At 36.7% G+C, this 15,684-nt stretch overlaps 1 protein-coding gene across 1 annotated transcript in view; it reads right to left on the reverse strand.

Annotated features, from left to right (window-relative positions):
• LOC140142377 (uncharacterized) overlaps nt 1-15,684 on the reverse strand; it is a 68,545-nt gene that overhangs the window by 21,494 nt on the left and 31,367 nt on the right. Inside the window, exons 5-6 of the mRNA XM_072164346.1 lie at nt 13,534-13,667; nt 850-1,093 (exon numbers count right to left, since the gene is read on the reverse strand). Of these exons, the coding sequence (XP_072020447.1) occupies nt 850-1,093; nt 13,534-13,667 (378 nt within the window). The remainder of the gene's footprint in view (nt 1-849; nt 1,094-13,533; nt 13,668-15,684) is intronic.

Here is a 15,684-nt window from a genome sequence, read left to right on the forward strand (position 1 = left end):
TTGAGTTCAACGAAATCGAAATGGGTTCATCATGACTAATAATAACATATTTTTAATAAAATTCGACTATGGCATAGTCTAGGGTTATCTAGGATTAACCCTGAACAAATCAAATCAAATTAAATTAATGCCACATACAGCACAATGCTGTAAGGAATAATCAGGGGCATAAGTTATCAAGTGTGAAAGAACTCTGATGATATCTATAGAAGTGCAACTGTTACAAGACTGTAAGAAAAAGCACCACCAATGAACAGGGTTTTCTTTAAGCATTTTGCTGAAGGGGTATTTACAAATTTTTTTACCCTTTCAATTGTGAATTTTTCCTCTGAAGGGGTCCAAAACATTGCCCAAGGGGTATTTTTTGTTATTATTATTTGAAGACATTTTTAGCAATGTGTGTTTTTGGAGCAGTGGCGGATCTAGAGAAGTCAGAAGGGGGAGGGGCAATTTTAATGCCCCTGAGAAGTAATTAGAAACTTTTGCAAAATGAAGACCTATAATTGAAGCCTGCCGGTTTACTTGGTACTTGGATGTGGGTCCTCCTAAATACTCCAAGAAGAGTTTTAACTGGAGGTGGGACGACAATGTTAATAATGTTACACTGCTACACATTTTTCTTTTCTTTATATATAATAGAAAATAATACGAAGCCACCAAAAGCCGAGAATAAATGCACAATATCGGGGTTTCTCTATTAAAATCTTGCAATATTTGAACGCGTACGTTTTCAAGATTTTGTACGCGTTGGACTTTGGGACTTGAAGGGGTCCGCAAAGTGTCTGAATGCATAAACACACATGTTTTGTGCGTTAAAGTAAACCCTGCCAATGAATAGGAACTTCTTACTTTTATTTGTTGATGTCCTCTGTATAATCCATAATGCTCCCTTAGCTGCCGTATGCACCTGTTCCTTATCACTCTGACTAGCTTTCTTGAGGGCATTGAGACAGGGCTCATCTTTCTGCATAGTCTGTCGGACTAACTCATCAAATGACAACGTCCAGATGGCTTGGGCTGCTGCAGCCTGTTCTTCAACATTGTTGGCTTCCAGCATGCAGAGTAATAATGGAAGGCTACCAGCTTGGAAGATCTGGGATTAAAAGAAAATTATGGAAATAAAAATAAATTTGTTCCTGTAAATATTTTATTAGATTTGATAATGCTTGGCCAGATGGTTTGGGCTGCTGCAGGCTGTTCCTCTACACTATATGCCTTCTAGGATACAGTGAAAATGAAAGGGTAGCTGCTTCGGACATCTAAGACAAAAAGATTATTTTAAAAGTTTTTCTTTGGTTTTAATGAGTAAAAAAAAAGGATGGTAAAATTTGACAACCCTCAGCTACACAGCTTCAATGGATAGCTGTAGTGTGTTCTTCTTTGTAAACATGCATAAGAAGATTGTAGGCTACCAGTGTTTGGAAGAGCTGATATAGCTAATATAAAAATATTGTAAAAATAAATACTAGTTTTAGTTTGTTAAAAAACTTGGATTATCCACAATGTCAAACCAAATAGTGCAAGCTAAAGACTTTTTATCTGCTCTATTGGCTTCCAGCATATTGGTATGATTGTAGGTTACTAACTTGGAAAACCTGAGAGAAGAATATATTATACACATTATAAAAGTCTAGCATTACTCTCAAGTATTCTATGAAATACAGGGATTATTCACAATTTCAAAAATACTAAGAGATTGCTTGTGCTACTGCAGACTGTGATTACACACTGTTGGCTTCCAACAAGTATTGGAAGAAAGACAAGTTGAAAGATCTTGGACATGATTATTGTAAAGATGATAAGAATGCTACATACTATTTGGTGTGGTAGAGTGGATAGTAAGTTACATTGTGTCTCATTAACTCATCTTTACAATAAGAATGTTTTTCATGGTCAGCCAGTAAGCAAGTTAGCCAGTGGATAACTAAACATTGCTCCACTTCAAGTTCAGTAGGTGTAGCCTATACTTTGCTGGTTGCAGTATGAATCACAAGGGTAAAGTCAATCGTGCAAAGCGTAGACGCAGGGTAGTTTGTCAGCATGCTTGCGGTGCAACTGCGAAAAAGTATTCAACATCACTAGACCAAATTTAAGGAAAGCCAAAGTATAGGTAATGTTCTATTGCACACACTGACATTATTCTTTCTTGAGAATTATGCTAATTTGTTTATTTCATTTTATTTGCCTTGATTGTGTCACTTATAAAAGTGATGTGTGGTAATTTAACCGTAACTATTATTATACATGTACACATTTTATAAGTTAATCGTGGTTAGTCCTCTAAATCCTGATAAAAAGTTTTCTTACACCATAAAATATTACCTTTCCTTCATAAAGCCTTTAAATCATCATTAAAAGTGAACTTCAAGCTTTACATCCCAAAATCTTTTAAGTCATCAACTTCAAGCTTATATATTCTTAAGTCAAGTCATCTTTATCATCAAACGGTTAGTCCCCTTAATCCTGATAAAAAGTTTCCTTACCCCACAAAATGTCACTTTTCCCTCACAATCTAAAGCCTTTTAAATCATCATTAACATAGAACTTCAAGCTTATACATCCCAAAATTAAAACATTCAAATCATCTTTATCATCCTATTGAAGCTTACAGCTCTGCATACCCCATTACCCATAGAGCATATAATCAGGCATGGACTAAAATTAGACCTGGGATGATTCTGTGCCTGTCGGCAGTCAGGCGCTCCCAAACACTTGTTGCGGTAGTGTTATCCGATAAAGACAGCCTAGTTGATCCTGGTGATTTCCTGCCTGATGCTGCTGCCATGATAGGTTGTTGTCAAAGTACACCTTTGTGTTTTATTAGTCAACAAGGTGTATGTACATGTTTTTACTTTGGTTTTTACAGCTTAATGATCCTGGCAGGTAAAAGAAATATTCAAGCCTATCTCACGAGTCACCAAACTAATATAAGAAGGTAAATGTGTTTAATATGAATGCATTTTCAACCTCCAGGGATCACTCTCACACACAAGTGCTACCCATCTACGTCTGACAAACTAGGAAATGTGCGCACCTAAATCACAAACAACCAATTTTGTACTTGTTGGCTTTTGGCTGTTAGCCCGAAAAGAGCATTAAAAAACATTGACGGTGTTATATGGGGAATATCACCCTCTTCAAAAATTTTTTTGGACGTGGGTGTATAGCAAGTCACATGTTTTCATCCAGGCAAAGGTGAGGTGGAGTGATAAAATGAAACGATAAGACCAAATTATCTGACAGGGTGGGGGAAGACAAATGTCGTTGCTGATTTAAGTCCAAACATTGCAAACAGCCCACTTGACCATATGTGACACGATCAAAGGAAACAAGTCGGATGTCGCTAATATTGATTTTGAGATATTGGCAAAGAAAGTGTTTAAATTCTTTTGTTTTATATTGTTTTCAGCGATTGATAAATTGACATAACTTCACAAAGAAAAGTCATATCAACATGGGGTTTTCAGTTTCTGCAAGCTCTAAATGTCCTCTTTAGAAAAATGTGTAAAACTCATTTTCAACCAGGGCCGACATGTGACTCATTCCCCTTGGTCATGTCACATATATAGCCCTTCATCAAAAACCAGAGCTGCAACAACCTAACAGTATACAAATGAATTGCCCACTCATCTATCCACCTCCTCTCTTCAATGGTAGCCATTCACTCATTTATGTGATTATTAAGTTGTTAGACAATCTGTCATCTGTAGCAGCAAATATGTAAGGGTAACTTCACAGGATTATAATATCTACAAGCTTCTACACTCTTCTACAGTGTCATGACTATAATCTTCAATGGACAAACTTAAGATTTGTGAATTAAAGGATAACTCCTGCAGACAAGGATGAGTTCAAGTTAATTACTTCCACATGTTACGGTCAAGCTTTCTAAATCATTTAATACAGTGGCTACACAGCTGCTGCGTAAGGTTCAAATCTTGGCTCTTTACACAGACACCACTTGTTTACAAGAGATCAAATGTTTGGATTGAAAGATTAAGTGCAGATCCCGATGCAGCAACTGCCAGCATTTTGTGCATTTGAAAAGTTATCCATTTACTTCACAAACAAAAAAGGGTTGTTGATGAGGAAGACCTTATAGAGTAAACATGTGGGGGGGGGTCACTCACTACTTGACTTGCTACGCACCCGTGTCCAAGAAAAACGTCTAAAAGGGTATGTTTTTCAACACACAGCGGCGTCGACGAAATAAAAAAAAAAGGGTACTTTTTCAGAAGGCATCGCCATTTAGGGGTCCTTTTTCAGCCAAATCCTTAGACGGTTAGGGTTAGTAATATTATTGTTTGAGTGAGTTGCACTTATTTTATAAAAATCACCACTTTTTAATTGATTCTTGTTACTTTTGTGCATGTTTTCTTCAGTATCTATATGTCTGCTAAATCAAAAAGACACCTTGGGTATCAAATTAGCTCATTTCCCTGTTTACGAGGGGGTATCCAAAAGTTTTTGACATCACCTAGAAGGGAAGGAGCTATATCGATGAAATTGTGTCAGTGTAATCACTGGTCCTTATGTACATTATGGTCCAAAAATGGTCTCATAAGTATGTTTACTTTTTTTCAGGTGCCGCTAGATGGGCAGTAGGCGCATAACCTGTAAAATGGTGAAAATTGACGCACGCAGCATGATTTAAGTTCCTGCATTTGAAGGGTTAGGCCTACAATGCTCAGAAAATCTATAATGAAATGAAAGATATCGACGGTGATGATTGCCCATCATATGGCACCGTTGCTTTTTGAAAAAGGAATTTCCAAACTGGCCACATGTCCCTCACAGATGAGCCAAGAAGTGGGCGTCCATCACTTTCGGATAATGCGGCCTCAGTGAAGAAACTCAAGAAAGTGGAGGATCTTATCATGAAAAGGTTATGCGCCTACTGCCCATCTAGCGCCACTTGTAAAAAAAGTAAACATACTTATGAGACCATTTTTGGACCATAATGTACATAAGGACCAGTGATTACACTGACAAAATTTCATCGATATAGCTCCTTCCTTCTGGGTGATGTCAAAACTTTTGGATACCCCCTAAATCGCCACTTAGGGTATCAATATAGATATTTCCAAGTTGGCGCCATTTAGGGTATGGTTTTTGCATGTGCTCGCCATTTAGGGTAGGATTTTGCATGTGTTTCGCCATTAAGGGTGCAATTTGGTTATGTGAAAATTCGCCATTAAGGGTGCATTTCAGAGGTGTTCGGATGCGGGTGGGAGGCACTTTTGTGTGAGAGTGACCCCCCCCCCGGGACTTGTAGATGGAATTCTACAGTATTTAAGTGATCATTGAACTTTTGTTTTTTAAACCTCAGATAAACCCTATAGAACACACTCTATTTTAACATACAAACACTTAAAACCAAACTATAATTCCCTGTAACATATCCTTCCTATCCTAATGTTTAAAAACATTAGGATAGGAAGGATATGCTGGAGTTATGACTTAATAATAGTTAATGCCATGTCCAAATGACCATACATGCACTCTCTAGATCCGTTAATCTTTGGCCAATTACCATATAGGTGACAAGACAAAAACCCTGCTCTACGGGCCAAACCGACCCAGAATTTTGGTTTTGGGATTATTATTTTAGCTGTATGTATATAAAAACAGCTGTTTTGGAGCCAAAAGTGGATTGAGTTTGACAGAATTGCTGAATGCATGTAAGAAGATTTATTTATAAAGTAGATTTATTATGACTGAAAAAATAATGAGCACAACAAGGGAAAAATTGCAATTTATTTATAGATTTTGGTGTGATTTGAAGAGTCATTTGCGCAACAAAAAATGCCTAACTGCTTGACCCTACTTGAAAGGTCTTGCCGCCTGTAGCTAGAATTTTTCCCGTTGCCTAAAGGACATGACTTTCACCTAATTTCACTCTCACAAGTACTATACATGAATTTGGCATATATCTTGTGACCCTCGTAGCTAAGAAAAACAAATCAAATACCCCTATTTCCTTCAATCATACAATTTTATCAGTTTCTTCACACTGATATTTCAATTTCCGCCAAAACGTACAATTTAATCAATTTCTTTGCATTCACAAGTGATCAAGATCTTGTTTTAAGTGATGTTAATTGACACAATTATGCCAGGACCTCGAGTGTTTCCTTTCAAATATTTCTGTTGCTATGGTAAAACATCTCTAAGCCCAGAGTCTTCCTCGGGTAGTACTGATGCTAACTATTTTTCCTTAATAAGAATATATATAGCGTTGTTTGTTTGTTTTTAAAGGATAGTTGCCTAGGATAAATTTTGCTTATCAATCATGGTAGCCTGCCCACTGAGAAAAGTACAATGATTTTATAGTGCACTATTAAAGCATAATCATAAACCTACAAGCCTCAGCAAACTACTCAGATTCACTGCCCGCCCACTGTGGCCCAAGACACACGATATTGTATAAACCATGATTATGTAACAAACCAGAACAAGCCAAAAATCAGTTCCCCTAAGTTCTTGTATGGATACAGGAGACAATAAGCAGTTTCCCAGGGGAATTTCAAGTTATGTAGCTCAATTATTTCAACAGCACAAACAGAGACTGTGTCAGGGTTTGAATTTACATCACCAAACACCAATGCAACAGAGTTTAATGCCTTCCTGATTTAGCTATAACTTCACTGCCAAAAGAATGCTAGCCACATGTAGGCATACATAATATATCATGTTTATGACCTGGAGTGTAAATTGGCAAAGAAGGCAATGGGGAAAATAGACTGAACATTTCACAGGTTTCTTATTTTGAATGGAGACCAAAGTCCAAGACAAGGGCATTTCTCCCATGCCCCCTAAAAAAAGTACCTAAACAATCATTACATACATAATTTCCACATTTCTATACTCTAAACAATCAATCTATTAAATTTGTGTCTGAAAATACCCCTTCTGAACTTTTCTAACTTTCATTTGCTGCCTTTCTGTGTACTCTTTAGTGCTAATGTTGGGTACAAAAAAAAGTTTAAACATAAACTATAGTCATTGTATTTGCAATGGTTCTAAAGTTTCTATTTGGGTGTGACCAGATCTACAGCCTCATGTCCCAACTTTATCCTATCAAAATAGAGAGTTTAGCATCAGAGTAATATTCATACTTTTCTCATAATCCCAGTGAAATTTTAAACATGAAATGTGTTCTGTTTAGATGTTATGAACATCCCCCAATGTTCCACATACTGTTCTATGGACCGTTTTTGCCACTATATCAAACAGCTAGCACATTGTTAACTCAAAACTTGGGAATCAAGTTATTTTGATACAGACATATCCATCAATGTGAGGTACATGTACACTCAAACACAGTAAGACCAAATCTGACCACCCAAATTGAATGGACCTCAATAACGTCATTGGTAGAATATGATTTAATGTTCTGCTGGTTAAACCAAACAATAACTGTCTGACCAGTCTTAGATGTAGATTCCAAGAAGAATGCACAATTTAAAGTAATTTTTATGTTTATCTTTCCACCAGAATCTTTGAGTGTTTCAGACAGGCTATTTCCAAATCCTAAATGCCACATCCACAATAGATTAGTTCCCATAACAAAGTATCTATTTGACTGGACCAGGCCAAGCTAGCGATGTTAGCTAGACTTATAATGACTATATCCTGCCCCATTAGATACAAGTACACATTGACAAGTATCATCTAAAGGTTCACTGTAACTGCAAACGCAGGCATTTGGGCAGCATCTGTTTTTAGCATTTCATGATACTTCAGGATGTAATTTCACATGGCCTATTAATGTCTAAAGCAATATGCTGTATAAGGGAACAAACAAAAACTTCAATGACATCCTGTAAACAGAAGTCCTTTCATTAGTGGGGAATCTGATTAAGCTTATAAAAACTAGTTAAAATATCAAAGTTGATCTTTTGTTTCAGGGTGAGAGCCCGGTCCCCGCACTCCGTTCATCCGCGGGTATTCATGCTCGTCGAAATTTTTTCGAAATAAGAGGTGTTTTTTCAAACCATGTCTTCGCGAAATTGAAAAAAAAAGGTATTTTCATCGAGCAGCCTGCGCGTTTCTGCCAGAAAAGGGTGTATTAGAAATATCGTTCGCGTTTTTGTGAAAATAGGGGTATTGTCGAAGGGCAAATAATTCATGAAATCGCTAAAAAACGGGATGTTTTTCCCCTAAAAACTTCACAAAATGAGATGCAAAAGGGGGTGTTTTTAAAGTTCACTGACAAGCATGAATACCCGCGGATGCAAGGAGTGCGGGGACCGGGGATGAGAGGGAGAGGGGTTAGCCTCCTACCGAAAGCATTTTCATTTATAGGACATCATCAAACTTTTGGTTTGTTCCCTAAGTGTAGTGCAAATAAATGCTGTATGTCGTCTCCACATTCTACACACTGTTATATACCAGTCTGTAATTTTTGGGTCATATTCAAAAACTAAAGCTAGTCTCCATCATAATACTTAATTCTTTCAAAGAATGGGATGTTTAACCCAATTATACTGCCTTTTATAGTACAGAGCCTCTAATTGGATACATACACAAAAATGTACACAATATAATCATCTGAGTAACCAATCAAAACAGATCTTTTAGATCTCTCAGCAATTTTAAGCTTAATTCCTTTCAGCCCTGCTGATTATTCTTATCAAGTCTCTGATTGGTTCAATAGATGATATAGCCCTCTTTGTAACCAATCAAAATAGTTAAATAATGAAGAAAGAAGGCAGCTGTCAGGGTGTAAGACAGGCTGAACCCTTGCCCTAATAATCAGAACCCTAATTCTAATCATCAACACCAACCCAATTATAAGCTTTGTTCAGAACCATTAGCCAGTTACAATCCAAAATATAGGTGTTGAACTTGCTCAGTGGTGGCCTTAAAGGCTTTCACTGTACTAGTCAAAATCATAAATTATTGGAAATTCCACTCTTTTCAGCAAATTATGTCCAAATTTTTGGATATTTCCCAAAAATTCACTTTTCCACCAATAAACTCATCAAAACAATAATGGTGCTGCCACTGAACTACAATTGGCATAAAAAGTGGGGGTTTTAACATTCTATACAGGGAAGATAACACTTGTATATGATTAGGAAAAAGAAACCACATGCAGCATGAGTCAGAAGCATATTGCCTGCTCAAATTGACAAAAACAAAATACGATAATCTTACACATTATAACATGGATGTTATTACAAATGATTGGGGAAGTGTAGATTTACGGAGGATAGAGAACCAGAAGTTGTAATAGAAGAAGTTTCAAGTTGACTGGAAATGATTAACGGAAACTTTGACTTGTAAAGTAGATTTCTTGACAATTGGTTAATAGTAGAAGCTCGTGATGCATTTGGAACCTTTTAATCCTCTAAAGTCAGATTTAATCATATTGCTTCCTCTTTAAATACTATTTTCAAATAATATAATTTTTTTCTTAGTAAAAACAATCATCAGAAATTTACAAACAAGATTACAACTTAATTTCTAAAAAACTTCACAGATAACTATATGTTGCTATTCAAATCAATTTTGACAAGTTTAACTGTGTCATGCTCTATATCAAAGAGGAGAGAATATGGTCTTACCCATAGACCAATATCATTTTTTGACCAAGTCTAAACTTACTCCCGATTCCATTAAATTCTGGGATTCAATTTTTCATTCAGTTCCATATCAGTTTCGATATTGATGTTATACTTTTATTTAGATTATGTCAATTTTTTTATGGTAGTCTCGAAACTACAATACTGGTAAAAAATGTTGGCACACTTTGTCTGACTTTATGTATATCTCCACCCCCACTCCCAAATTCAATGTTAGACCAAGCCTTGTTAGTCAACAGGTCTGTGAGACCCTCCAACATTGAAAGATGGGGAGTGGGAAAGAGTGATATACAGGGGGGAGTCTTGTGCTTCACATACACCGCATGCATGCATGTTTCACTCGCCTCTCTACTTTTTGATAGGGCACTCATTTCAATTGTTTAGTACAAGTGTGCTGCATATTTTTTCCACGATTGTAGCTTCTATTAGGGATGACCAATGAACCATCAACTTGATTAGAACACTCCCATAGACATGCAGGGAGCTCAACTGTGCACTGCTTGCACATACATTTCTAAATTGATCTCATTCTTTTATTTTTCAATATTTTTCTGTAAAATTTGGGGAAGTTACTGGCAATTATATTTTGTAACTATCTTGCAAATTACAGCAACATAACTTATTTTGTTTTTCTGTAAGTGCGAGTCAAAATTGGTCCATCGCCACAGTGCGCTTAATTGCCAGTGGCTGAGTTTAGCACTGCTCAAGAATGGCACAAAATATTCAAATCAGTAAGATCAGGTGAAAAACGTGGCCTACTGAGCTGTAATTTGGCAGAGTTGCCAGTAATACCTCTATCATACCCTCTGTAAAAAGGTTAAAAAATTGGGGGTGAACAAGTAGATCTCGAGTTACAAATTAAATCACCAGCTTCCCTTTGGAATTTTTATATTCCTTTCAAATCATGTTAAGAAGACACCTTTCTGAACATAAATGTGAAGTTTCGTGCTCATTCGATGTATTGTTCACCTGATCTTAACCCTAAACGTTTTCTTATATTTAGGCCTATAACATCTACAACTTGCTGCTGGCTATACCTTGTTTAGGACTTTCAAAAGAAGTACCTGAATGAGCAACCATAACTGTTTCAAAATAGCCCGGCGATAGTCATGCAGGTAACTCCGAGGTCAAGCATTGAATTGGTTTGAACAAAGATACTCATAATGTATTGAGTGCTACTTTGGTTTGAATGAGGAATACTACAGGAATACACATGAGCATGATGAGGATAATCTCTATTGTTGTGAATGAGTCAATGACCTTCAAAACTTAAGATTTTGTTTACATACACCTACTAATTGGTCATATTAAACCCAATAACATTGAAATTCTTGGTTGTGAAAAAAAAGTTCACCTACTTAGTGCAATTTTGATTTTGTGCCATATCGGCTATCTTGGATGATTTTTGGCAAATGTCCTCTAAATGCATGATTTCAATGCCTTGGTTTGAAAAAATAAGTTATGCCAGTGACTAGTTAAGTGCCATTTCATAAGAAACCCCTTTGATACTTTCACAATATGCTTGTTTCATGTTTGCAAATATGTTAAAATAAAGAAATATATAAAGGTAAATATATGAAGAGCTTTGTTTCAAAACCCCTTACGTCCACTTTTGGCGAAATTGGGTTTTTGGCATAATATTATAGTATGGGTAAAGATACACATTTTGGTGGTTGTTTGACCTTCATACTACCTTCCTTCCGGAGTTATCGCATATTTCCGTTTGGGAAATCTTAGGAATTTCCGGAAATCTGAACTAAAAATGAATATAGAATTGTTTTGTTTTAATTTTGTTGATGTATAATGGTAGCCTGGGATGTTCTTTACCTATTAAAACCAAAAGGAACTGTTTTTTGGGTCACTATGTTTGAAAAAATCATTTTAATTAACAAAAGGTGTAGCTTCGGAAATACCCAAAAAATGCAATTTTCCCGAATTTAATTAAAAATTCATAATTAAAAAAGTAAATGAGATATTTCAATTTTTCTTTTTTGATTTTCAAAGCATTAGTCAAGTTACATAATGTAGTGCAAACAAATGGGCTCAAATTTGATTGCAAAGGTGGATTCTAGAAAAGCGGTAAATTTATTTTGTTGCAAAACCCCTTACATCCACAAAAGGTGCGATATGAAAGAAATAATAAAATAAATAGGAAGGCTTGAAAATTGCCCCAAACCTATTCTTTTAGTTTCTATTCATCAACACTTTATCCAACCCCAAATTGAATCAAATCGAACAAGTAATACTTGCACAATTAAAAAAAGCTGTTTTTCTCAAAAAGTCAAAAGTGGATGTAAGGGGTTTTGCAACAAAGCTCTTCATATGCTTATGCCAATTTTGCTCCCAACTGCTATTTTTGGACCTTGTCATTTTATTTCGTTCCAATGACCGGTCAGAATGGGAAACTTTGATAATTCATAATTGAAAAGTTTTTGACCGATTTTGACCATTTAACCACCAAAATACTTCTGTTGATTAGTTCTACTCAGAAAACAATCTTTTGTAGCAATAGGGTCAACATGAAATTTTGATGGTTATCCCTACATGGTCTGCATGTGTAAATTTATGCCTGATGAAAAACATACCAAAAATTTTATCTGTCCTCATCAATCCTAGCTCAGTTATAGGTCTTGTTCAAGGATTATGTTTGCACAATTTGTGAGTGACATGGATTTGTGAAAATTTCATGCTTTCAAAATTATGGTTCTTTTTAAATTGTGGAAATTTTGTGATGCAAAATTTTTTTTCTTTACAATACTTTATCCAATTTTATCTATCTTGGCAAAAACAATTTTAAATTTAGTTCTGCAATTTCCTGGGAGTAGTCTTATTTCATGAATACCAACAACAACAAGAGTCTATCTTTGATGTGATAGTAGGAAGTGCAAATCACAACATGTGCGAAATAAATTGGTTTTGACAACTATAATTGATAGAATGCTCTCTGTATTTGATTTGAGCAGAAATAATTTGAGATGTTTAATGAGTGAAATTACTTGTCAATTAAATGGTAAGCAAGCAATTTTGTTTTAATTTGTGACCATGTACATTAATCTTGAACTGAAACTAAGAATAATGCAATCAATTATTTTTACAGACAAGATCAAGATCAATTAAAAGACGATGGCCACAAAGTTCTTAATGCTGGACATTCAGACACAATGTCTTCTGACTGAGCGCCTAGACTCCAAAAAAAGTAGTTGAGGACATGCAAACCTTTATTCTTAGCTTGCAGGATCATGAATCACCTTGGCGCCGTATCTTTGTGGGGACTGAGAGCACATCAGACACACTTATTGCATTCTGAATATGAGGAATGTCCTTCTGATATCAATTAATTTGTAGGTCTTTTATGAAACTCCATGTATATCTTCAATACAAAAGGTCTGAATTTTCGTATGATGGCCGGCTTTTCCTCCCACCTACATACACTTTAAGTACATATCATCAGATTTATAAAGTTTACTTCGAGGACTGTTAAATGTCAAAAATGTCAATTTTTTATCCTTTGCCACAACTTATTTGATATCAGAAGGACATTTCTCTTATTCAGAATGCAATTTGGTGCACCCATATAGGCTATAGCCAACTAAATAGCAATTACGAATGAACAGTGTGCCATTTTAGACACAAGTAATTCCACAACAAATATTAAACCTCCCTGTGGTCACATTGTAATGGTTGAGTGGTGGAAACGCAGACTTTCATCATGCGGCCTTCATTCAATTGACCTTTTCAGTAAATCCCATAAGCCTTTGCAGGTAGACCTGTGATGTTGTCACTCCGACGCGCACATTGTTACTGTGCACTTCACGGCTTTGAAACGCGCAGTAGGGATGTTCACTAAATGACGTCCGCATCTGTGTGACGTCAAATGATGACATCTCAGGTGTACTCACAAAGGCTTATGGGATTTACTGAAAAGGTCAATTGTATAATTTACCTTGCTTTTGTTCCTATCACACACAGCTAGTCTTCCCAACCCTTGTGCTAACTCAGCACATGACAATCCTTGTGCTCGTCTGTCCTCATCTTCTACTGCTTCCCCGAGTAGACTGACGATGTACTCGATAGCACCTGTCACAAAAACAACGATCATGGTAGTAATTATTTGTTACTTGTAAACATAGATGAATAAATAAACAGATAGGAATTTTCCTTGCCTGTGCCCCCTAGGCATATTAGAATTCAGCTGACGCCGGTACAACGTTCAGACCTGGCGACATCGCTTATCTTACGCGCAAAGTTTCTTTTGTGTACGCTCGCGCTGTTTGCGCTATTTTTGAGTTTGCTCACACGGTACCTGACTTAGCGTCGATCCTCATGGGCAACATGTCATGTTTCCGCGGTATGCTTGTAAACAATAATTAATATGCAATGGTAGGACTAACTGTTTGGTGGGGGTCTTGGAATTTTGTCAGTTTTCATGCCAGTCCGGGATAATTAAAGGCAAGACTTGCAGAAATACAAATTATCAGGCTCTAATAACGATTTTGATTTCTATTTCTATTTCTAATTGGTTCTATTTTTGATTGGTTACTACCCTTACCAAACACAACTGCCTAATAGACAGTTAATAGGCAGTTCATAGGCAGTTGAAGACAAATGACTGCCTAATCAAACTATCAACAAGAAGTTGCTGGAAATTTAGGCAGTTGAAGGCCTGTGACTTAGGCAGTCAAAGAGCTTGACAGATATGAAGGTCTATAATAGGCAGTCACTATATGAAGCTCTAATACTTTGATTTTTTTTATGAAGCTCTAATACTTATGATTTTTTCATCATCAAAATGAAGCTCTAAATGAAGCTCTAATAGGCAGTCAGACCTAATAGACAGTCAGAAGCTAATTTGCATAAGTCATGACCCGGTCACATGATCACCAACTGCCATTTCAAATTTGCTGTTGGATTCAACAAGCTGTTCTGTAGATGGTGGTGTTTTAATGGTCTCTTCACACAAATCATTCATTGTTTATGGGAAATTTTATACTACAGATGACTATACACTTGTAGATGCACAGGTAAATTAAAGGTTTGCATTGTTGCATTGCAAGCAGTATAAATGTTGTAAGCTTATCAACTGCATGTACAGATAATGTGTGCAGAGGCTGCTGAATTTTGCAGTATGCACTTGCATGTATCCAAAATTAGTTTTCTGTGATAACCTTGCTTTCTAGCAACTGCAAATTGGATTCATATCATTGGCAATAACTGATACGTCTAAAAGGTAGGGGATCGTAGGTATAGTGGTACAATATGCTGCAAAGTATAGCATGTGGTGTACTGATGGGCCCGGGTTGAGGGCTGGGTTAATTTTGGCACACCGAGGAATCTGAAACTTTAATTGTTTTAAACAAAATTGTCCGGGCCTTGGATTTTAGTTTTGCATTTTACTTTGTGTTATCATGTCATTATATGGTGTACAATTTATGCTTGGGACTCAAAATCATTTAGTGTTTAATCAGGAACAGGCCTGTCAACTCTCACACCTACATGTATCCTCGTACCGCAGTCTAAACGAGGAGACAGAAAAGCATAGTGTGTGAAGTGTATTAAACTGTGCACACTTTACATACAAAACGAGGAGTTTTCACAGGAATGTGAGGAGGTGTGTGAGGAGAACTTAGCACAAAAACAATTATGGATCTCCTCGAATTGAAGGAAATGCAGGAAAAGACGTCCTATCCCCAGATAGGGTTCTCCACTTTGAGAACAGCGTTCGAAACAGGGTCAGTCAGCCGGCCATTGGCCTGTAACTTTTTGGCCTGGCCGGTAACTTTTCTGACTGGCATCTAGCTGCCAGCCTGGCTGGCCGTTAACTTTTTAAGGTCAAGCCCGGCTGGCCTGTAACTTTTTGAGGCATATTTCGAACACTGTTTGAGAAGCTCCTCGAATTACTGCTTTTTGGGTCTAACCTCCTCGCCCGGGGGGGGCACTCCAACTTTGGAGGTGACGCGTATGTAGGGCTGTTAAGACCCCCTTTTACAGTGTCGCTGTCACCCAAAGACCCCATATTTTTTTACTTAACACATGCTCTGTCACCCGAAGACCCTTATTTTTCAATTGATCTGTCACCCAAAGACCCTTACTTGTT

Source organism: Amphiura filiformis, chromosome 20, assembly GCF_039555335.1.
Source record: "Amphiura filiformis chromosome 20, Afil_fr2py, whole genome shotgun sequence".
Taxonomy (NCBI): domain Eukaryota; kingdom Metazoa; phylum Echinodermata; class Ophiuroidea; order Amphilepidida; family Amphiuridae; genus Amphiura; species Amphiura filiformis.